Source organism: Melanostigma gelatinosum (genome assembly GCF_949748355.1).
Source record: "Melanostigma gelatinosum genome assembly, chromosome: 24".
In the NCBI taxonomy this organism is placed as follows: domain Eukaryota; kingdom Metazoa; phylum Chordata; class Actinopteri; order Perciformes; family Zoarcidae; genus Melanostigma; species Melanostigma gelatinosum.
This window is the reverse complement of record NC_136657.1, coordinates 4086481-4110862: the sequence shown is the minus strand read 5'-3', so window position 1 is coordinate 4110862 and position 24382 is coordinate 4086481. Positions and strand designations below refer to the sequence as shown.

General features: G+C 44.2%; 1 protein-coding gene across 2 annotated transcripts in view; it reads right to left on the bottom strand.

Moving 5' to 3' along the window:
• Nucleotides 1-8285: 8285 nt before the first annotated feature.
• Nucleotides 8286-24382, bottom strand: part of LOC306797377 (fibroblast growth factor 14-like) — a gene marked incomplete at both ends in the record, with an annotated part of 38607 nt that continues 22510 nt past the window's right edge. For both annotated transcript variants that reach the window (XM_079296715.1, XM_079296714.1), the window contains 4 exons: nt 8286-8434; nt 8752-8950; nt 17744-17847; nt 20659-20769. In XM_079296715.1, the coding sequence (XP_079152841.1) occupies nt 8286-8434; nt 8752-8950; nt 17744-17847; nt 20659-20769 (563 nt within the window). The remainder of the gene's footprint in view (nt 8435-8751; nt 8951-17743; nt 17848-20658; nt 20770-24382) is intronic.

Below are 24382 nucleotides of genomic sequence, written 5' to 3'. Positions count from 1 at the left end.
TGGGAACAATATTGCCAAAGCAGCGAGACAAAGGCTCTCCATCATTTCAATTCTCTCCTCTTTTCTCTCTTCCAGTGCCGCTGAGATAATGAAGTGTTTCACAGCCATGTGAGAGTGTGACACACACGCTGCTGCCAAAAGCTCTTGTCCAGATTAAAACCGCTAACAGGCCTGATCGCATGATGTAACTGTGAAAACATCATCGGCCCAATTTAAAGTTGCATTCATCAATTGCTGAGCTGAGGGGGAAACCGTGGAGTGTCACATCACACATTTGAAACCATTGTTAACATGAGAATATTGACAAGTGCAGCTTTCATTTCTTTGAAGCACTTTGAAGGATTTAAAAGCAAAAGAAGCTGGCTGCCAAACATAATCAAAAAAATATGTTGTGAATTTTGTAATTTTCCTCAAGATTGTGGAGATAGATTTTCAGCGCAAGCACAACGAGGCACCTTCCTCCCTCTCCTCTCAGCTATGATGCTTTCTTGGTTGCCACAGCAGCCAACGAGGAGCTCTGGAGCCAGGCAGAAATGGGCTCTGATTGGTTCATCAGTATTCAGACTGCGTGTTTGTTTGGCCGGATGCTGCTGTGCCCTACTCTCTCTCTCTCTCTCTCTCTCTCTCTCTCTCTCTATGTGTGTGTGTGTCCATCAAATGTCACTTATCACCTGAGAGATAAATTATTACCCTCTCTCCTCCCGCTCTCTCTTTCTCCATCAGCCTTTTCTTCCCTTTTCCTGTGGTGGCGAAGAGGAGTGATGAATGAAGGGAGGGTAATGAGGAGAGGAGTAGAGGAAGAATAATGGGAGGAGACGTTGGGAGGAGAAGAGGGAGCAAACGGAAGAGAGGGGGTCAAAGGGCAAGAGGCAGCGGGGAAAAGAGATGAAGAAGAATGAGTGACAGCAACAGTGTGACGACTGACCTCTGACCTCCATCTTGACCGACCAGACGGAGGAGCTTTAGGTTGTCAATGATCGCCATCCCGGATTTCTCTGCGTTACATCAGCATGGCATGTTTACATAAGTCAAATAATGCGTTTCATGAAACTGCCTTACATAATGCGATTGTTCCGCGAAAACCTCACACTGTTGCTGATTTTCCTGTTTCAGCCTTCAGACGAGGAAATACCTGCAAACATGTCGGTTCAGAGGAGAATTTAAATCGCAGTGGAGGTCACTGTGCGTGCTGACGGTTGATGGAGCAGCTTGAAGTGGCCGTGATTCCTATGAAAGCCATCTATGACGCACGCCTTTGTGTGCACGTGTGCATGTAAGTGTGAGTGTGCATGTGGAGCGCCTGTTGTCTTTGATGATAATGAGGCAGACAGAAACAGGCTCTCAACGCCACCTCAGACACATTGCTTTGGCACGGCCACACTATCTGTGTGTGTGTGTGTGTGTGCGTGCGTGGCAGATAAGAGACCAAAAATCACAACCCGATGCCGTTTTAATGAAATTCATCAAAAAGACGGGAAATCAAAACACTTTGTGCCATGTGATAACAAAATGTCATTTTGCTTTCCGGCTATAATTGGCTGCTTTTTAATGAGAGATTACTGTTCAGCCATTTTGCTTTCTGCATTATGGATGTTTTAGTTCAGCTGGTGGCCAACGTGCTCTAATTTAATGAGTCAAGGCACACGCGGTGGAGTCCAACAGGGCCGTAGCCGGGATGTTTAGAGCACCCGTTTCACCAGCAGAACCCCACCCACCTATGGGCTGATGATGATGTTGTTGTTGTTGTCATTTTCGCCGTTATTGGAGAGTCAACAGTGAAGAGGCAGACAGGAAACAATATTAAGGACATAACCTCAGTGCATTTAATGGTAGATGTGGCCCCGGAGCCAAAGAAATGAAGGCAGGTCTACATCCTGTCACTGACTTCTTCAATGACCAATTACACGGTCTGGAGAGGATGCTTGAATATATGATGGATGTGTACACAGAGAAAGATAACAGAGTATAAGAGCTCCACGACGAGGCCTATCCAGCATATGTAATGTATTGCATACAGGGACATGCCAGAACAACAGATGAGCAGCTGACGGCATTCTAAACATCACTTTGCTCACACTGAAGGAAATGAAATTGTCTGCAGGGTGACGGATCTCGCACGTGCAGCGCAATGACAAAGTACGACGGCAGAAAAGTTTTGCAGGAGGCGACGAACGATGCGACAGCGCACGAGACAGCAGAACAGATGGTGAAACGAAACACTTCAAATGACAAAAGACAGGAGAAAGACTGGGGTGTGATGCAGTAAATACAATCATGACACAGTCCACGATGTAAATCTCAATACTTTACAGTAACAAGGGATACAAAGTACAAAAAAAACATCTATTTGAATGAGAGATGAAGCATGCGGCGTTTCACTGAACATAATTAAAATTACAGTTCTTTATAACCCACATCTTGCTAATTAAACACCATGTTGCCCTTCAAAGTACACCTAATTTACATTACATTTACATATGCAAATTCTAATGACATCCACTTAATTACAGTATTTGCTGGTTCAGCTGTCATTTAAAGGAGGCCAGGTGGTGCGGTGTGTGTGTGTGTTTCTTCCTGCCTGTCAACCTGTCTCCACAGCTCTCTCTCTCCACCCACGTCTGCCTGATAGTGGAGCTGTTTAATGGCGCTTCCATCATACTCTGTTTGTCTCCGAGGCTGGATTACCAGCCGGGTAAAGCGGGCAGGTTTACTGTGGCGGATACGAGTTGAATAGTTACATGCTGGTGAAGATAATATGGAAAACCTTTTGTGTTGCTGCTTGAGACGTTTTCGACAGAGCCTACAAAAAACAACACTTGCGTTTAAAGCTACTGCGCGGAACTTTGTTTTGTGTTGATTTTGGCGGCCCCTGTGGACAAAAGTGGTATTGTTTCTGAGCACCAGAGTCCCTTTAGAAAACCTGACAGTCTGCTGCGCTCAGTCCTGGTTCTGGTTCTCCCTTCCCTCCAGCGGGTCCAGCATTACGGCCTGGGCCTTCAGCGGCGTGGTGTCGGCGGTGGTGGAGAGCTCAGAGCTTCACCGAATCTGGGTCTCTCCGTGGCGGGCGGTAGTAAATTGAGACCGTTTTTCGATTCCTTTACAGACAATGGGACTTCATTTGTAGAGTTATATTCTGTGAAACTTACTGAACCTTTTTTTGCTGCTTAACAGCTGATAACACAGCACAAACACAAAGGATGAACTGTAAACTTATAAGTGAGTCCTAATGTTGAAGTGAGGATTAAAGTCAGGGATGATATCTAGAAATGATGAGTTAATATAAAAGTAAAACAATTAAACTCACACTTCCTTTCTATAAATCCTTTATTCAATATCATTTTCTGTGTTTATACAATGGATTGGACACAAACTGTACAGTGCAGACAAACTGTTTGCATAATATGTATGTGAAGGTAACTGTACAATTACTGACAGACAGAGTAATCTCCTTTAAGTTTAGCACCAGTGACATTTTGCTTTTGACTCATCGCCAGCATGGTTTGCATTAGAAAGACACGGCAGGTTGTTGTAAATCTCTGACTTCATTCAATGTGTTGCCTGCTCTGCGACTAATCACAGTCTCACTGAGCATGTGATTACATGTGTGCACTAGCTTCCATCAGCCCTGTTCCAGGACCACGACACTACATATCAAGGATTTAAAAAAAAATGTTGCACAGCTTGCTCCGGAAATTGGTATCATTTTTGAAAATACAAATTTACTGGAGGCAAGAACAACAAGACCAGGTCATGGTTTCTTTCGTTGAAGTCAATAAAGACCAGGTCCAATCAGAAATGGTGCTGGATTCGTTCCTGGAGTGAGACCACAGGAGGCAGCACCAAGCTACACTCAAGCCCTGCGCCATCTTTCTTTGGACTTCAATGGAAATTCATTTGCGTGTTTTTTAACACAACACATCTATTTTGCGCAGCTTAAAAGTCACATGAAGATCTACCATCTTGTGTGTTTGGAGGTTCGAGTCCGGTATACTGAATGGAGTACGATGGTCCTGGATCAGGGCTTGTTACCACCAACTATTTCCAAATCTAAGTACCAAAAATAACTTCCCGAGCTCAATCCATCATTGTGAAAAGAAGCAGCAAAGGATATCAAAAAAATGACTTCTTCCTGTTTTTTTTGTGTTATAATTTTCCTGCTCTCAGACAGAATTAAATATTGATGCTCTGCTGAAAATATCCCACGCAAGACATGCATTCGTGTAACTGTGTTAGTGATATGAAGTCAATTTGATTCATTCGTCCTTTGCTCCATTATCGCAATGATGGATTATGCTTCAAAAACAATATGTCCCTGTTCGTTGCATGTGATGCCACAGGGGAACAAAGGAATGCCATTTGAACGCATTAATGACACAAATATCAACCGGTGCAAACCGACGGCAGAAATGAGCCAGAAGCAGAGTTTTACTGGTGCTACGCTGTAAATGTTTTCGTTCACGATAACATATTTCCTAAATTACCACATGCATCAGCCCCAGTCGTCTTTCCTCTTTTAAAGAAAAACATGCAACAGGTGGGAAAGAGTCCAAACCGGAGAGAGGCGGAGGAGAAAAGAGGAGGTGGGAATAAGTTCTCCGGCCGCATGATTACAAAACGAGCAGAGAGCGAAAGCTAGCATAGTTACAGTGAACAGAAGATTGGGGATCAAAGGATAATTGAAACGTAAAGTAGGATGACGAGTGTGTGTGTGTGTGTGTGTGTGTGTGAGATGAGAGTGTTCAGAGAAAATAAAATCTGGAAAGAGAGTGCGTCAACCGTCTCTTTTCAGAATCAGATGTAATAAGGCAGTCTTTTGTCAGAGGAATAAAGTGGAATGGAAAAAAATTTAAAAATAACAAACAGCAAAGAAAACCTGAGGGAGAGCGGCTAACCAACAGTGCGAACTAACCATTCCATGTTCCAGTGTCTCTAAAGTGCACCTGTACTGCAGTGGTCAGGTCACAAAAGCCTCTGCTGTGCTTCTGTTCATTGCGAGCCTCCAGCTACAGGACGAGTGGCGCTTGTATGTGGAAATTAAAAGTGAGCCAAGGTTGTCGCCATTGCTCACTTCTAATTAAATCCTCTGCTCTCTTCCTGGGCAGAGCCCGCTGTTAGATTTCTCATCATTGTTGGTACCTGGCTAAACACCAGTGGAGAGCAGTGTCTTTGCTCAGTAGCCAGGAAACAAGTCGCTTCTTCTCTCTCTGTCCTGAACCATCATTAATTCTCGAGCATGTGCCACAGATCTTCAATGGCTGCTTTCACAGGACGTGAACCCGACTTCTAGCCGAACAAGCCGGGCCTCTCTGAACAGAGGACGAGTCGGTCGGCCTTTTCTCTCTGCCAGCACTGGAGACTAATTAGCTGCTTGATAATCATTCAGTGAATGGCGGTCGCTGTCCCGGAGTCTTGTCTCGGCAACATCTCCTAACGAGCACAAAAACATTGTACGCTATGTGTAGTTAAAGTGGCTTCTTAGACAACACAGGATACATTACAAAATAAAAAAAGGTTTACAGACCTGATTGTCAGGGCTTTTCTTTTCTTTTTTTTACCGTTATGCTAGTAACCCCGAGTGTGACACCACAATATTATGTTACATCCACATTTGTTTGACGTGAGACAAGCACAACACCTCATCACCACTATGCTCTTCAAGTAAAATTAGACAGGACAGAGCTTAAATCAAGCCACTTTGAGAGTTTTGTAAATCTTGGCTAAACCCATGCTGGAACCGAGCAAGGCTGAGCATTCAGCATAAATCTGCAGCCGCCCTGGATCTTGCATCTTGAGCTTGGCTGGGGATGAGACGCGCTCGCATGGCGAGCACCTACACTACCATCCAGCCAAAAAAAAAACACTTTCTGATGATCCAACAGCAGCAATACGTTTCACGGTTTTTTTTAGCGGCGAGATTACACAGAAACTTAAAATGCTAAACTCTGATCGCTCTTTTTTTCACATATATTTTGTTACATTCTGGCTTTAATGAATTGCATTTTTTTTGGAATCAGAAATCTCAAATATTTGTCTTTCAAAACAGTATTAAAGACGGGTCCATGAAACTATATTGTGAGCTGGCCGGCCACACGCCAGCTAATGAGCTCAGAGGAGAGAAAAATGTGTTGCGTGTGAGCAGCAAATGTGAGAAATGCCAATTATAAACACTGTGAGCTGTCTTGTATTTTCACAGTCTCTTCCGTAGCGCTGTGTATCCGCTGTACAGTACAACGCAGCGCGACAACATGAAACACGCTGGAGTGACACACTGGAGTGACACACACACACCTGTTGCCGAGGCGGTTGCCAGGATTAATCATGCAGCCTTGTGTATTTAGTTTTATTTTCTCGGGCGGATGCTTTGTTCTTTGTAGCTGCGGGAATGTCAGCGGAGGTCACTCATCTTCAGCAAATATGACAGCGTTTCAAGGATCTGATATGCAAAGTGGCTACTTTGCCTAAAATTGGGATTCAAAGCAAGAGGGATGTGCAGTTTCCTGTTCCTGACTGAAGTCATTTGTGTCTGCCTCCTTGTCTCTGACACTCATGTGAAGCGTGGGATCACAGTATTAATGTCTCCTCAGTAATGTGACGGACTACTGGTGTAACTTTCTGAGCAGTTAATTGGCGTCTAGTCTTGCTGTCTGATAAGAAAGAGGAATAAACGGAAAGCCCGGGGGCTGAACAGGATTCAGGTCCAGAACAGATTGGTGCCATGTTGACTGTCACAGTGAGAGGGCAAAGCATGGGAATCTATTTGGTTTAATTTCATTTCAAGGCTTTTGATTTTCCGCCATGTAGTTTTCTATGTCTCACCAAAAGCCATATTTCAGTACTTTGATTTGACACTGCAATCAATGTGTGCTGTTTGTTGATCAGATCTGCTCTCATCCACTTGGATCCTGCGTCGAGTGGCGGAAAGTAACCACATCTTGTATATTCTGTATAAGAACTGTGCTTCAGTACAATGTTGAGGTACTTGTACTTTACTTTGCGCTGCTTTATACAACATTGATATTCATTTTAAATACTCCACATCATCTTTGACAGCGATACCGTAGTTATCACTTACCCTGTTCATTATTACCCTCATTACTACCTTTAACTTCAAGTACTTGGGAAGGCAACAGAAAGAGAAATACTACTACTGTATTCGGCCGCCTGACCGTTCTTGGGGTTTCACCCTCGACAATATCTGCTACTCCATGTAAACGCCGACTGCTACCATGCTGCTCGGACACCAGCGTGACTCCCGTGTACTCTGTGTTGCTACAAAGAACGGATTGGTGGAAATCGTTCCGGTTTCAGCTACACACTCATTTGACGCGTCGTTTGATCTCCTCTCCTGAGCTACACTTGTGTCAGCGATGTGCAACTCATAGCTCTTCGTAAAGGGAACAGAAAAAAACAACTTGTCTCGTGTACAACGATGCAGCTCGACAGTCACTAGTGCTCTGTGTGTGCAGAATAATAAACCAGAGATAGATGTACACAAACTGAAAAGACAAACATGCTTTAAGCTGTGTCGTGTCAAACAGCAATATAGTATGTGATTACAATTGCAGACAGGCCGTACGATGGGTTTGCATTGCATGTAATGCACAAGTCCATTTCATTGTAAGCTTAGTACAGAATGTCCCGTGCCACGTCTTAATTGATCGATGACTAAGCAGCCGCTGAATCATCTGTGGTTGGTATTTAAAGCGTTCTCCTTGCCTGATGTTTGTTTTTTAATCTGTTCATTATTTAAAAGATCGAATCCGACTGGTCGATGTCGGACGGGAGCTGTGTGCATGTGTGCGTGTGTGTGTGTGTGTGTGTGTAGCCACCAGCAGGCAAGCGTACCTGGCAACAGAAAACGGTACTATCAGGAGAGGGAAAAACGGGGCCCGAATTCTTAAAGATTGTCACAGAAAAATACCGGTGAGGACGACATTTTTAAGAAGTAATTTTGTCTTCCATTTGAGGGCATGTTGTCCCAGTTCCAAAATATCTGTCTGGCATCGGCTTGACTTTACGGTCTTCGTCCTCCTCTTCCCCCCCCCCCCCCGCCCGCCCCCCTGTCCTTCTGGCTCCGCCCCACAACACCAGATCCGTCCAACAGGGAGAGAGGCGAGGCGGGACCTGCGGCCCCACTGCTGACCAGTCAGAACTTGAGCTGCTGTTTGTTTGGTTACCTTTTGTTGCAGTTTGTTTGTTTTTGAGCGCGCAGCAGTGGGGCGAGTCCCTTTCTTTTCCTGGCCTCTGGTTGGCTAGGGGAGGGTAAAAAGGGAGGGGGGGCAAGGTTATGTCGCCTCCTTGTCGGGTTTGTTGACTGGTTTGCCGCCATTCATGACCACGGGTTCGCTGGTTGTGCTTTTGGAAGGCGGGCCCCCGGCGAGTTTAGGCACCGCCTCCCCTACGTCGTGCAACGAAGGCTCTCGGTACATCGCAACTGGAGGAGCGGCGGGAGAAAAGAGGCGGATGGGAGAGGGGGGAGGAGAACAGGTGGGAGGAAAGAAAGAAAGGAAGGGGGAGGAGAGAGGAAGGAGAGAGGATTAAGGAATTGAGGAAAAGAAAGAGATCAGAAGAGAGGTATCAGGAAGTGTAGAGGAGGAGAAAGAGAGGGATGGAAATGAATGAAGGAAAGAAACAAAGAATGTGAGGAAAAGGTGTGTCTTTACTCTATAATCCAATAAACCTTATCATCAGAAATCATCATAAGAAATCTGGTCAAAAACCCGGTTTCATGTGTGTGTAATTGTGCGTTACCTTCTATAGGTTTAGGCAGGAAGTGTGCGGCTGGTTTGGTCTTTTTGACCCTGTTTCCCTTCATGGCTTGTCCCTCTTTATTGAGGCCCAGAAACCAGGCCCGGCCCGACTCCTTCTGTCTGTAGAGCATCGAGCTGTAGATCACATAGTAGTTCTCAAACACCGACTCCTTGAACTTACACTCCGCTGTGAACAGTTCCTGAGGAGACAGACAGAGACAGAAAGAGGCACAATTCATACGATGTGGGGAAAAAGACCTTACTTATGAATCTGAAACTGATGAAGTAGTTCCCCAGGACCCTTTGACCACCTGATCGGTAGAAGAAAACTTTGATTACGAAACCTTTTATTGAACACTTAAAATGAATGTAGAATAAACCATGCACCGTATTGACCAGCCACAGACGGGGAGGAGCAGCCGAACACTGACTCTCTCTCTCTCTGTGCACATGAACAACAAACTAAAAGGATGAGAAATAAAAATTGATTCTGGTGACACAAAGCCTGAAAAAAATAAATCTTCCTCCCACCCACATCAGGTCTGATGTTATGTGTCAGAACTCTGTTCCATGGAAGCCTTCAGCGGAGCCTATTTCAGCACTGAATCAGGGTGTTATTCTTACTGGGAGAAAAGTTGAGTCTCCCTAGTGTCCTCTAGCACTACTGAGTCACACAGCAAGTATCAATGGCAGCCTGAGATGAAACACACTTCTTTTGGAGGGGTCGGAGTCGAGGCAAGTCGGGCTTCAAACAAATCAAAAACTGCAATTTCTCAAGCTACAAAAAAAGCCGAAGCTCAGGACAATAACACGCGTTTCCACTGCTCTCTAATGTGGCGTCAACACAGCATGAGATCAGTCTGGGATAGCAAGCCTCCTCATTGGGGCTCAGAACCCAATGTGACATAAATCATCAACCACTTTCTGGTCGATCCAATGAGCAACTATTGGTGCACTATTTCCCAGAGTGACTTTTAAGTCCCACTCAAGTGTCTTCACTGAGCCAGTGTGAGAAAAGCAGTCAGCAAACCAACAGATTCCCTTTTACACAAAGCAGAAGTAGTTATGTAAGATTTAATTACATTTTGAATAATTCTTGTGGGAAAATTTTATTATTTTTCAGCCAATAAACCAAAACACAAGCGATACTTACCACACTCAGATTATGTGGCAGATAGATAGTGTATGTACAACTGATTTATTTATGCATACACAGTATCAAGAGGTATATAAAGAAAAATACCAAGATCACCAGACATCATTCAAATCAACAATAATTCAAAGCTGCATATAGTTGTAGCCACTTGGAGGAAGTGGAACATGTTGGAAACTCATCTGACACGCTGTCGCCTCAAGAAGTAATTGGCATTTTACACATCAAGCTGACTTGGATTTTCTGTCACGATGACAAAAGGTGAAATTTAAACCCAATAATCTTTTAGCTCTGGTTTGGTTTTTCTCAGTTCTTCTTCACCAGCGAGGCTCTAACTCTGTCTGACATTTGGTACGTGGCATTCCGGTGGGTTATCCTTTCATGCTGTACTTAATCATTGACCCATTTTGAATACTAAAGACATGTAGCTTTAACTATCGCTTATTATCTTCCCTTGTATACAAGAATCTTCCTATCTTTATCACGGTTCATGAGGGAACTCTCATCATCTTTTGGTATGAAATGATTCAATGATTCACATTCTATCACTGAGACAGTTGCTGAGGATATAAATAGTGTTATTAAATTGCCCCTCATGTGGCTGACGGGGCTCCTGCCAACCCAAACAATCACCCCGGAGGTCCCCAGACCCCCGATTGGGAAGTGTTTGTCTAGACCGCCTCTTATTGGTTGCCGTGGGCCTCATGCCAGAGCCACAGACACATTGTCATTCAGCTCAGGTCTGGCGGTCCGAGTCTCATAGCAACATGAGGAAGAGAGGCGACACTGTAGCCGTGGCAACCAACCAGCGCTGAGAGGGAGGGGTCAGTCGGGGGGGGGGGGGGGGGAATGCAAGCGCGAGGGATCGAAAAATACACACACTTGCATTGCTAATTCAACATATAATGCGCTACATCTTGTGATCCACCACATCCACTCATGCTAACAGAGAGACACTTATTAAAGGAAGGGTTGGGTGGCCTGCGAGGGATCAGACACACACACACACACACACACACACACACTTGTGGGTCTAGGGGATGAATGGAGGGAGGTGCAGAGGGGGGGGGGGAACTCGCTGGGATTTGAAATGTGACTAAATGATTGGCTGGCGACAAAACAAGGTTATAATGAATGAACGCTCTACTTATTGTCAGCGACACACACACACACATCAAATGTTCTCCTTTGGTAACCATGGTTCTGATTGTGTGTGATTGTTCTAGGAGGAGCTTAATATTTTTTCATTAACTGAAATGATATATATTTAGTCTTGACCTGCACCCCGGATTCATTATTCATCTGTTGAGGAGGACGGTCTTTGCTGGCGTGCAGAGAGCAGTGCCAGACACTTATTAATGTCGGCCAGTGACGTCATGCATCATTTAATGCTGCTTTTAGAATAAAAGATGTTTGATGCCGAGGCGTCTCTCGCCCCTCGTCTGAATAAGAAACACTTACGCTCGACTGAATTCAGAGAGGAAAAGTGAACGGTGAGGAAGAAAAGCTCACAAAGCCTCTCAGGTGAGTCATTTCAAACCACGCCGCCTGCCTCCATGGGTTTCTGTCGTCCTTTCTAAATGGCTACGGCCACAAGCTGCCCGCATAAAGAAGACGTGGAGAAAGAATGATTGAAAGAAACGGAGGGTGGGGTTGGAAATTGGGACATAAAGGAGAGAATAAATCACCCAGTGAGGAGGACGACGCCTCCTGATTGGAAACACAGCAGGGGATTCTCTCTCTCTCCCTCAGCCTGTCTCCCATCGCTCTTCTTATTTTTCATTTGTCATTTCTGCAGAGATTTAGTGGAAGTGAAAACACTGCACACATACACGCTGTTGTCTTTTGAATGGCACGTACATAGATGCGTGCATCTTAGCCCGAATAGCAAACCGTAATGAGATAGAGGAGCGCACGTCAACATGTTTAGCATCCCGCTCCAAAACATGCTAAATTGATGCAAGAAGCACTTTGCTTCCCTCGTCCATTGAGGGTCGAAAATGAAGACACTTAAAACCAGAGTGGGGAAATCCAAACCCTCCTATCATCGCTCTAAACCAGGCGTATTCAAAGTCTGACACTGTGGGCCCCCTCAGACAAGATTGAGAGAACCGTGCCAACATTACAGCAAATTGGCACAATTTTAAAAGTATGCCGAATTCGCGATTATCAGATTATCTTCGAAACGCTCCCATGGTTGTGCAGACAGCAATCACTGGAGTGCTTTGATCCCGAAGAAACCTTCAAAAACGTGACAGATCTCGTGAGAGTTCTGAAATTAAAAGCAGCGTCTCGTTTCTATGACTTCTGAGCAGATTTATTCATGTATTGGCAACGGACATCGGAGATAAAGCATATCTATGATGAAAGAATGTCAACAGAATTACTGATGGCTGTGTAATTAAAGAGTGATGGAGCCCGATCATTTACAACCCATCCGTCTAATGTTCCAGTGATGGTATCGAGGAGTTCAATTCAATGCTGAACTGTGACTCAATCCCTGTGGTGGGACTACGGAAGTGTGACTCCACCTCTTGTAACCTGTACAGTGTGTTCTTTCATAGGTCAGTTCGTCCCTTTATCAAAACTATTCATAGGACGTCGCGAAAGTTTATATTTGGCTCAATTTAAGCACAAAAACTGCCCTTTGAGAAGCAATTGCAAATTGCAATGAATTATGTTTAACTGCTCTTTTAATAAGAATTTAATGAATAGTAGTAATGAATTATCACCAAACCCTAGTTTTTTATTTTATCTTTACTCCATAGAAATATGTTTCATTAATCAAATGACAACTTTGCAGTTTGATTATTCATAAATATGAGAATATTTGACTTGCTCTACTTGGAACGTTGCTTAATGCGACTGCAAGTTGTTTTTCATCTCAACGGTTATGTATATGAGTGTGTGTCTGTTTGTGCACTGCTCAGTGAGTGGGTGTGTTTGGTTCCAACACCAGTTATTATCACAGCACTAATTACCCAGGGGAATTGTGGGTAAACAAATCATTCGAAAGAAAAGAAAAGCCCACGGAGGAAAAGGGAAGAGGAGGAGTGGAAAGAAAAGTGAAGAGGGCTCTTTGAGAGGAAGTCCTCCGGCCCAGGCAGACCGCATCAAAGCATCAATCTGACTCCAATCAGAAACCGCTCCAGACCGGCACACCTGATCCAATTACGCCGTTATGAAAATGTGCGGCGCTTAATTGGATTGTGTGGACGGTGTGAGGAGAGAACTTCTGTCAATCATTTTAGCAATTAAACTGCGTCAAGCGTTCTGTCCTTTGTGTTGCTCAGCATCACATCGCTGGTAACGGACATCCTGAGCACAAGTTTAAATCATCGTTCGAAGGCTTGAGGATGGATGTTAAAATTCTAGGAAAGGTCCAAATTAAACTCAGTCTAATCCGGTCTGCGGAGGGTTTTCTTGCCACCTGTTCTGGACCTGTGAAAATAGGACTTTCAATTATTTCCGTAAATGAGTCTTTGAAGATTATAAACTAATTATTTTGAGATTAATTTGTCCGGACATAATTATCATATTGCTGCATTTTCACCACAGCGGCCTGTCTGGGGTCTGCTGAGGTCGACTGCATTTGGATGGGGTCTAATTATAATTGGGTCTATTGAGGTCTGGTCTGATCAGATCAGGTGTCTGTTCGTTAACAGAAGGTGCTTCGTGGGAGGAACGGCTGGGAACGGCTCTCAAACGCCAAGTAGAAAACCGGCTATTCGAGTGCGATGTCCGTCCTGTGGAGCCTCAATAACATGCTGCACGTCTGTGAAGAGACCCCACAGCGCACCAGCAACTAATTCATTCTCTAGTCACCAGAAACTGTGTGTGTGTCATGACTCACATCGCAACAACATTCATTCTCTGTGCCACTCGTCCTCCTTCTCATCTCTCTGGATGTAGACATCACAGGACTCACTCTGTCTGAGTGCTGCACAGACTGCGCTGTGAATGGAAGTAGACGCCTACGCACACTGACACACACAGGTACATATGTCGTAGAGCACACACACACACACACACACACACACACACTCTTGTGTTTGCTGAAAACATCCTGTTGTGAGAAAAAGAGCTCAGGAGGAGAGAAAATAGATATGAGTAGAGAAGGGAAATGGAAACTCAACGTCTCCCCGTCAAGTTTTTATTTTGTTTTTATGAATTAAACAGAAATTAAACAGCAGCTTTTTTAATAGCTGATTTATTTTACTATTTTTTAAAGATATTTCTCAAACAGTCTCTGGTTTCATGCTCTCAGATTCATTTTTTTGTGATGACGCAGCAAACTGAATATATTTGGGTTTTGGACTGGATAAAACAAGACGTTACCTCGGGCTCTGGGATATTAAGAAAAGTGCACCGTGAAAGGAGAATGGACAGTATTTGTGGGTGTTTTTATTTTACATTATATCCATACTGTAATATGTATATGTGAGACATTTATCTCTCAGGGTGTTTTTGATTTAATATGCAACCATATTGTTGAGTAAAATGTACTTTTGTTTTCTGTTATTCATCAGGTCTACTAGACTTCTTTTCAGCACCAGGATAAGTCTTGGTTTGCTTATTGTTATTACAGGATAAATTCATCATTTTTTTTATTGGGATTTAAATGGCCGTTGGATTTATACTGCTACATTTCTGAGGTTTTGTGGAGGACCACATTTATGGAGCCTCCCTTACTCCCTCGTGTTTCTGGATACCTGGATTAAAAGAGGCGGGGGAAGAAAAAGACGGACGGAGGAGTTGAATTGATGGTGTTCGGGCTCCCAGGACCTCTTCAGCAGAGGGACTCTAACAGTCTGACTCACAGGAGCTGGCATGAGCAAACACATTTCCATTTCTTATCTTGGCTGTCAGCAAAATTCAGATTTTTAAGACAGAAACAGGATTTTATGCTCCTGTATGCCTCGCATCATATTATTTTTCAGGAAGAAGATATAGATGATAATCATAAAAGTAGGAGGAGCAGTAATAGTGTTATGTTGCAAGAAAAGCGTCAAAGTCAATTTCCTCTTTCACCTCTCAGCTGACATCTTGAAATCTACACCTACTACACCCCCCCCCCCACACACACACACACACACGTACACTAACGCGTGCATTACACACTCTCTTGCACACACTCGTGTCACTCCGAGTCTCGTTCACACACACACAGTCGCAAACTCATCAGCACTTTTTTGTCCCCCCACTTTCCCCCCAGCATGCTCCATAATTATCACATAGCAGCTCATTGCACACTGTGCCATCTGTTCGTCGCACGCCCAGAACCCTCAACACGCGCGCGCACGTGCACCGCCGCACACTGCCAGATGCTCGGGATCCTTGGATTAATAAGACAGTCTTACCATGTACAACTAAGTTTGCAGCATATCATCAACAATTTGCAATAAGAGGATAAAGAATCGCATTGAGAGCGGAGCGGCATACATTTGGGAACAAGCCTAGAGAACACACTTCACAAGGAAATGTCCTGAAATAAAATGAAATGATCTGACAGGGGGAGGCAGTGTAGATGAAAGTAATGTCACAACAATAATCGCAGAATTATCTTGACGGCGCTATGTTGCACGGTGTTTTATCCGATCTTCAGATAAATACATTCTAGTACTGACATACATACAATCACGTTCCTTCAGACGCAAAATAGAATCCGACTCCGACATGCGATGAAAGAGAACATCATTTCATGCACACTATTTAGTTTCCAGTACATGAGGTTTTGATTAGAAGTGCAGAAGCCGGACCAATCACGCACATATAGAGGTAAACGCCACCAAGCCAATGAAACACCAAGCGGCGCTGACGTCACGGTTAATTAGACCTGCTGCATGTAATTCACATATCCGTTGTCATGTCGCTGCCTTCACATCAGTCACAGAGCTGGAACATGATCACACAGCCTCACTTTCCCTCGCTTTAGTAAGGGATTTCTGTTGTGTGTGTGTGTGCGTAGGGGGGGACTCCCCCTCTTCAATTATTTACAGGAAGCCCTCATGCATCTGTGACTTTCAGCGACAGGCTGAGAAAGCCCAGCAGAGCAGCACAGATCTCTTGTCTTTCTCCTCCCGATGACTCCGTTCTCTTCCCCTCATCCCTTTGTCGTCAACATGTTTTCCTTCCTCCTCTCCGTCTTATTCGGTCTTCCGTCTGGAACCTGTGTCCTCCTTCCTCTCTGGCTTTGTTTCTCTTTAGTCTGAAACGTTTTTTGTCCTTCGTCTGTATCTTTTTCCTCCTCTGAAAACGACCTTTTCCTCTGTCCTCACATTGTCCGTGTCCTATTTCTTCCTCCCCTCCTTTCTTTTGCCTTCCACCCAAGTCTTTCCTTTCTTCTCACCCCTCCTTCTTTCTTTCATGATTGGTCCTGGCCTCGCCTTTATTCCTCTCACCTCTCCCTTTCATTTCCCTCCTTTCATCTCCTCCCCTCCCATTTCGAGTCCCCCTTCCCCTCTCTCCATCACCTCTCCGTTCTCCTCCTCCCCGGCTCCCGTCATCTCCACCCCAAAAAAAGAAATGAAGGGGAGGAAAGAGGGATGCTGTTCGGGAGAAGATCACGTCTTCCATATTGTTCTGTATGTCCCTTTATAATAACACTAAGTCCGCTCTTTTTTGGTGTAGTGTGCCGTTTTCATTCATAACTTGAAATGATTTGGTTTTCTTTTTCTTAATATTTTGCACTCAGGGAGAAAAAGCCTCTGGAGTTTCATTAAAACACGATAACTTAATGCACACTTGTCCATCATCTGACAAATATGTTTCATTGGCATCCATTAAAAGCAATTCATCTCTCTCTTTTGTCATCTCTCTCTCTGTGTCTAATGCACCTGCCTCCAACATTCTGTCGCACAAAACCTAAAAGACGGGGTCTTTCATTTTGTCTTTTGACCTGAGAAAAGCTTTTATTGTATCACGCATGCTTCGATTCTCCTTTTAAATTCAAGCCTAAAATGTAAGTGACATATTGTATCATTTAGAGCAGGATTTGAGGAATGCATTTTGCCTCATTCTGCTCAGTGTGCCATCCTTCAGACGGAGCAGACTCAGGGAGTGTGATGGTCAGTTCACCGGCTAACTGAGTGGAACTAAAGTCACCCGACGGTTCTATTGAGCCGCGTTATGAGATGAGCGTGTCACGTTTCAGTCGGGTTTAAAAAATCACATACGTCATGGTTTTCTACGGGAGTAATCTGAATATTACACGATATATTGGATAAAACTATCGATTTCATGTCAACTTGGGCTGTGGGAACTTACAATTTCTGACTATTATTCACTATCCTGACACTTTAGAAATCTAGTGATTAATTGTTAGGCCTTCTGTGTTGTTTTTCTTTTGTTTTTGACGCCTAAAGTCAACAGACGTACCCTCCTTAGCCATCGTAAGCCTTATTTGTCCTTACTCCGGTGGATAAAGTAAAGTCTTATAAATGACCAGAGATTTGTCGAAGCAGGCTGATACGTCCATTTGTCTCCCACAAATAATTACCGCAGCTTAAAACCAAACTCTCGGGACCTGGGTGAGTGACACATGATTTGCAATTAAGCCCCATCATTTTCCAGAAAGAAGCATTAAGCCCTCAGCAGGACAAAAGAAAAGACCAATAAAAATGATGCACGGCCCAGACATCCAGACAGACATCCAGACAGACAGACAGACAGACAGACAGACAGACAGACAGACAGACAGACAGACAGACAGACAGACAGACAGACAAAATACTGAAACAAAATGTCTTGTGGACACTGTCCATCTGGGATTTCTCACCCTTGTGTGCATGGCCATGCTGGTATTCTGCATGTGTGTGTGTGTGTGTGTGCGCGTGCTTACCGATGAGTAGAGGTGGCCCTCTCCGTTCATGGCGATGTAGAGGCCAGTCTTGACCGATTGGATGGCCACGACTCTCAGACCCACAGGAATTAAGTTAAACAGAGCTGAGGACAAGAACAGAAGAACTGAGTTGTAAGTGCCCTGCGTTGGTGTTTCTCTTTCTCGATATACGGCGCTCTGAGAACCTCAAATGTCAGCTGGTCTGTTGCTCGGTCAGCTCGGTTAGTTCGCGGGGAGGTGAAGAAGCAGCTCGGCCTCGAGGGGGCAGCTAGCAGGGCTTTTAAAGTCAAGAGCTTTGCAGAGGACAAGTCTGCAGAACACTGCTTTAAATTAAAGAAAATACTCTAAAAACCCAGTGATGATTTGTCTCCAGAGCTCTGGAATTTACAACTAAGGTTACTGACACGAGTTTTGACTGTCATCATTCGTCCATCACATTTTACTGTCGGCCTATTCTTGTCCATGTCTTTCAAGGGCACCGTCGTGCGCTCGGCTGCACCGGGCCAGTGTTCTTTGAGGAGCAGCAGTCGGTGACGCTCGAGGAACAGACGGCTGATCGCACCCGCACAGCCTCGGGCAGGTACTGCAAAGGACAATGCTGGTGTCACCGGTGTGTTTGTTCACTTCCTGCAAACCCGCACTGTCTTGTTTCCTTTCAGATTTGTTCCACTTTCGAGATATTAACCTTTGTATTTTTTCGAGTACCTCGAGACAGTGACTGGAAGCTTTTCAGTGACAGCAATGGTTTACTTTTAGAAACCAAAACTGTTGCTTTACATGAATTCAGAATTAACATATATAATATATTTGCAAAATGTGTTGCTTTGGTAAATGCTGCAGCAGACGACGATGTCAAAATAAATCTGAGGAGTAAACTGAGGCTGTTTTGCATTCGAATAAAAACACGTTTTCTGCCACATTTATGCCGAACCTGGTTTGTGGGATGTTTCCATCAGTTATTGATGATCTACTTTTTTGGGGGGGAAAAGGTGGAACCGTTGACAGTGTGTGGGAATGCATTGCTTTCATTTGCGCAGCTTTTGAAATATCTGCCTCCGCCCCGACACAATGGAGATGAACAGAATTTAGTTTGTGCCGCTCCAAACATTTGCAGAGTTCATTGTGAACAGCTCTTATTTTGAATATTCCTTCAATGGCCACATTAGGTTATACAACTAACCTATTCATGGGTTGAGGGAGTCTAAAACCACTTGTCTCTTAATCCTTTCATGGTGGAACATCGTTGAAGGTTGTGGCCCTCTCTGAAAGGACGATTCAATGAAATAAAAGGTGTTTGTTGAATCGAAGGCTAACGCTGATTTCATTGAGCCACTGCAAAGCTTAAAGACTCACCAGCTCGCAAACTGCGGGCTGAAGCTGTTGATTTTAATAAATTAAAATCCAATCATAACGTGAGGGGCATCCCTGCCAGTGTGCCGTCATACACACAGAGATATCACTGTGTGCTGGTAACAGAACAATGACCCGTGATGAAGGAAGATGGACGTGCCATTTGAGACCAACAGCAGCGCTGGTTCTCTCTAATCAAGGGCTGATTACACCTGGGACGCCAGTCTGAGCCCTCATTAATCAAGGTACATAGAAATGGTCTCTAACAACCGGAGTCAACACTTTTCGGAGTTGAGCGGAGGAAATTTGAATGTGCGCAAGTTAGTACACCTGCAAGTAATCATCCTGCATAAATATCACTCTTTTCTAAACCGCCAGATTCATTAACATAAAGATATGTGCCCAGCTGATTGGAGATGCAACAACACTCCTTTTCAAAATGCTGCAGGAAATGTCAGCGATGTCTTCCCCTCGGCTGAACGCGGCTCAGCCAGAAAGAAAACAACAACAACCCCGACAAACAAATTAAAAAGGAAGCTGGGCAACGAGCTGCAGTGAATTCTGTTCGATCTACACGCCGAGCTGTGGCAGAAATCGAAAAAGAAAAAATGGTGATGGTAAAGACATCCGCCAAGAATTTGAAAACAAACATAGTAAACAAGCGGGACATTGCTGCAACACGTGGATGGAAGGGAGCAATGTGGCAGCAACACTTTGGACAAGCGATTGGCTTGATTGCTAATTGGCGTTTGATTTTCTCTCAGCCCCGAGCACATCAGAATACAGCACCACCGGCCGCATGAATCAATAAGCCATCCATCTGCAGCCGCTCCCCGAGGGCAGCGTCGGGTGCAGAGGTCCAATAAACTCGGATTCAAGAAGCCAGACCCTCTGAGCGGCCACTTGTCGCATGCAGTCGAACAGTTGGTGTGCTCTCTGAAAACACACGCACACACTGCCTGCAGAACGCGCCGAAATGAAAACTGTCTCGATGCTGTCTATGATTGCATATACGACTTTCAATCATTACCAACAACTGTCAGTCATTTAGATTGCACAGATTGCAGTCAGACAGTGCTTCTAATTCCCTTGTAAACAGAGGGACTTGACCCTGTTGAATCATCTCTACAATAACTACGATGCACGACATCTTTCTTCTGCTGGTCGCTCCTCTTCACAGCGAGACACAACGGTGTCTTTCGACCTTCCATCAAATGAGCTGAGGACAAGTGAGAGCCATGTCGTCTCTTAATAACTGTTTGCCCTTGAGAGAGACTGTCTGAAAAGGAAAGACTTCAAGAGAAAAAGAATATCGCTGCTCAAAACCAGAATTTCACCACAGCAAAAGAAAAAGCCAGATACTTCATGCATTGTCAGTGTTTGCAAATGTATACCTTTGCCCAAATGTACTGTAATATATCGGCAAACCTGATAATGCATGGTATCTATCTGTGTGTGTGTGTGTGTGTGTGTGTGTGTGTGTGTGTGTGTGTGTGTGTGTGTGTGTGTGTGTGTGTGTGTGTGTGTGTGTGTGTGTGTGTGTGTGTGTGTGTGTGTGCTCTTACAGGAGTTGGTGCTGTCGTCTTTGGTCCCGTCCATGCTTCCATCCTGGCCCATCTGGAGATAGAAGCCCTGCCTGCAGAACAACCTGGTCACTATGCCCTTCAGCTGTGGTTCTACACAACACACACACACACACACACACACACACACACACACACACACAGACAGACAGAGACACAGGGGGAAGAAGAGTTGAGAGGAGCCGATCTTCAAAATCAGGACAGCCCCGTGAATAATGAAAGAGCGAATGAATAGAAAATGTTGAGTTTTGTCACCACAGAATGATTTATCTTCAAATTCATCCCCATAAATCAATTTATGCGCAAATCCTGCAGGGCACATTGGAGATACACTGCAGTTTGGCATTAAATTAGAATGTGACCACATGCGACCTGATGCATCCTGGGGGATTTCCTGTGGAGAGACTAGTCGGGCACATCCAATCCATTACAGGATTCTTGGGCTAATCCTTCCTTCGTGGTCATTGTTCCACTTGAATAACGCTGATGAATTATTCCTGAACCTTTGATGGCATAGAGAGGCTTCATAATGGCTTTGCATCTCCTATATTCAGTTTACTATTTATCTAGTGGTGAGGATTCCCCTTATTAAAACCTAGATAACTGTGTGATTCTCTCCACCTAAAGCACTTCATCGATAACGTGAATAATGTGTATAAAAGGCAGATGAATACAGTGTTTGTAAAATACTTATCTTTGCGCCAACTCACTTGATTTTGATAAATCCACAATGAAATGAAGATGCTTACATTGTTACACAAGTAACATCTCGAAAACAACTAAATCACTGTTCCGTTAAAGTTCAGTCCATGCAGTGCTGTTGACTGATGCATATTGATCCTAAACAGCAGTCGCTGTTGCCTCTCACAGTTTGTTTCGTGCTTTTCACCGTCAAATAAACAAAATGACTGATTTAGCAGAAAAAGATTAAAACTACAAGTAGCAGAGGGGAGGAGCTAAGGGTGAAAGACTGACAGAGAGAGAGAGAGGGGGAGGAGCTAAGGGTGAAAGACTGACAGAGAGAGAGAGAGGGGGAGGAGCTAAGGGTGAAAGACTGACAGAGAGAGAGAGAGAGACAGACAGCAGGATAGAATGAGCAGAAACGTCTGATCTGCATTCAGTGATGTAATAGTATCGTGCAGATTTCTATCATCATTACTCCTCACACACACTTACATGTGGCCACACCCTGTCTCTACCAGCGTCTTAAAGCAGGGGCGGGAATCCCCTTTGAAAGTGTGTGTGTGTGTGTGTGTGTGTGTGCACCCTAATGCACAGAGACAGGAAAAAAAAGCAAAGACTGACCCAGTTTATGGAGAGAGAGTATGTGTGAGGGAGAGAGAGAGAGAGAGAGAGAGAGAGAGAGAGAGAGAGAGAGAGAGAGAGAGAGCGAGAGAGAGAGAGAGAGAGAGAGAGCGAGAGAGAGAGAGAGAGAGAGGCAGGGGTGTTTTCCATCTTTGTGAAGGATCCATCTTGTGCAGCATGGGAGAAGAGGGGCTCTGAAGCTCGCTGCCAGCACTCAAAGTGACAAAACTCACTGTGGTGTGTGGTGAGCTGCAGCCGACGAGGCTCAGAAATCTCACTTGGATCAGAAAGACATGCTAGTGCACGGAGGTGCACGTCTATTGCAAATCAGAAGATGAAAATATGAATTCAGATACGCTTGATTGATTTGATGCATTCATGTCTCTGTGCTCGTACTTGATAGTTGCAGTCCTGTGCACAGTCATTCCCAACATCCTTTATTCTTTATTCTTTCCTATGAATAACACACAGCACAGTCTGCACTTTTATGCATTAAGTAAGCATCGGTCCATCTGACAGCTGTTATATTTCTCGCTGCGTTATGGTTTAAAGTTTACCCGCCCAGCATCCGTCTGTCAGAGCGGAACTGAACTCAGTCACATATCAATCTCTCTGAGCTTGAGACGAACGACAAGAAGAAACTGCTGGAAATGTAATTTATTGTCTCATCTATTTTTAAAACATGTCATGCTCTATATATCTCATCTATGACGTGTTAATTCATGAAGCATACTGTGAAATGTCACTGAATTGCACTTGGAGAGTTATAACCCAGTCTGATATATTACAGAAGACCTTTTCCTGGCAGGCGGTGTGACTCAGCTGATGTGCTAAACCTGATGTTGGTTAAAACAAGTCTGATCTCATTTACAGAGTCATTCAGTCTACAGATGAATTTGTACGTGAGATTTCTTAAAACTGTTTGGAAAGTGTTGACTCGTGCAGCCACAAACATTTCACGAGCACGACTCCATCTCGGTCTCTTTAAAAGTATTCTCATGGCGTCATTGTACGCTACTTGAAGTCTCTGTAAACTCTTTTTTTTGTAGTTTGACCACAAGTGTGCAGTGTAGAGTGGAGTACAATATGCTCTGAACAGAGACATCTTCACTCCATCTGTACACAGACCAGACTTGCGTGAGAGACTGTTTGCTTGTGCAGACATCATACGACATTGCCTGGAAATGTCGTTATCATCAGACATGTGTTCTGTTAAAAAATGACCAAGATATTTTACTTCACTACAGACACCAAGATTATTGTCAGACAATTTGAAGTCAGGGAAGTTTAGACATTTGTCCTCTTTAGTTCGACAGATCAGGATAGCACTCTTACTGGCGTTGTATTGATGTCATGTTCCACACCGTACACAGTACATATAGTGAGGAGCTGCTGAAGACCAGCGCTAGAAGGACTAAAGATCACCAGATCATCTGCATACATGATGTGATTAACCAGAGTATTTCCAATCATGCATCCAGTATTACAGGCTTTCAGTTGCTTGGACAGATCACCAATATACAGATTGAACAGAACTTGTCTGACACCATTGCTAACCCCAAATGGGGCTGACACACTTTTACCCCATTTTACTTGCATACTCTGGTGCACATACCAGTAAGCCAGAATTCTCACTATGTATGTGGGGACACCTCTTTGGCTCAGTTAAAAAAATAATGTACGATGATTAACACGATCAAAAGCTTTGGAGGCATCAATAAAACACATAAGAACTGATGAGTTTTGACCTCTGTATTTGTTTACAATGTCCTTTAAGGCATATATACACAAGTCAGTGCCATGTTTGGCTTTGAAGCCGAACTGGTTATCTGTGGAGGTGATGAAGTCCTGTATTCTGTCCAGCAGAATTCTTTCTCGGACCTTTGACAGGACGCTGGCCAAAGCAATGGGCCTGTAATTCTCTAGGCTACATACTTTACCAGCTTTGTTTTTAATGACTGGCACAAAGAGAACAGACAGCATTGAGTCTGGTAACAAGCCGTGAATCATGAAGCCAGTTAAACAAATAGCGAGGAGAGGAGCTAACCTCGGACTAGCATATTGAAGGTGTTCAGCAGTAATATGGTCGAAACCACTTGCTTTGCCTTCAGACAGTTTATTGATAGCTTGGTGCAGCTCATATGATGTAATTGCCATTCACTCATTACTCTCAGAACTGTCCACGCTGTACAAATCACTTTTGATGCAGTTCAATAAGGTGCTATAATGCTGTCGCCATAACTCAGCAATGTTGTCTGTTCCTGAAACTCCATCTATAGTGCATGGTAAAGATGTTTTACAGTTAAGAGCTCTCACTTCTTTCCAAAAATCAACTACGTTGTTGCTTAGCAGCTTCTTGGCCATGGAGTCAGCCCTCATGGCTTGATCATTCTTGCAAATG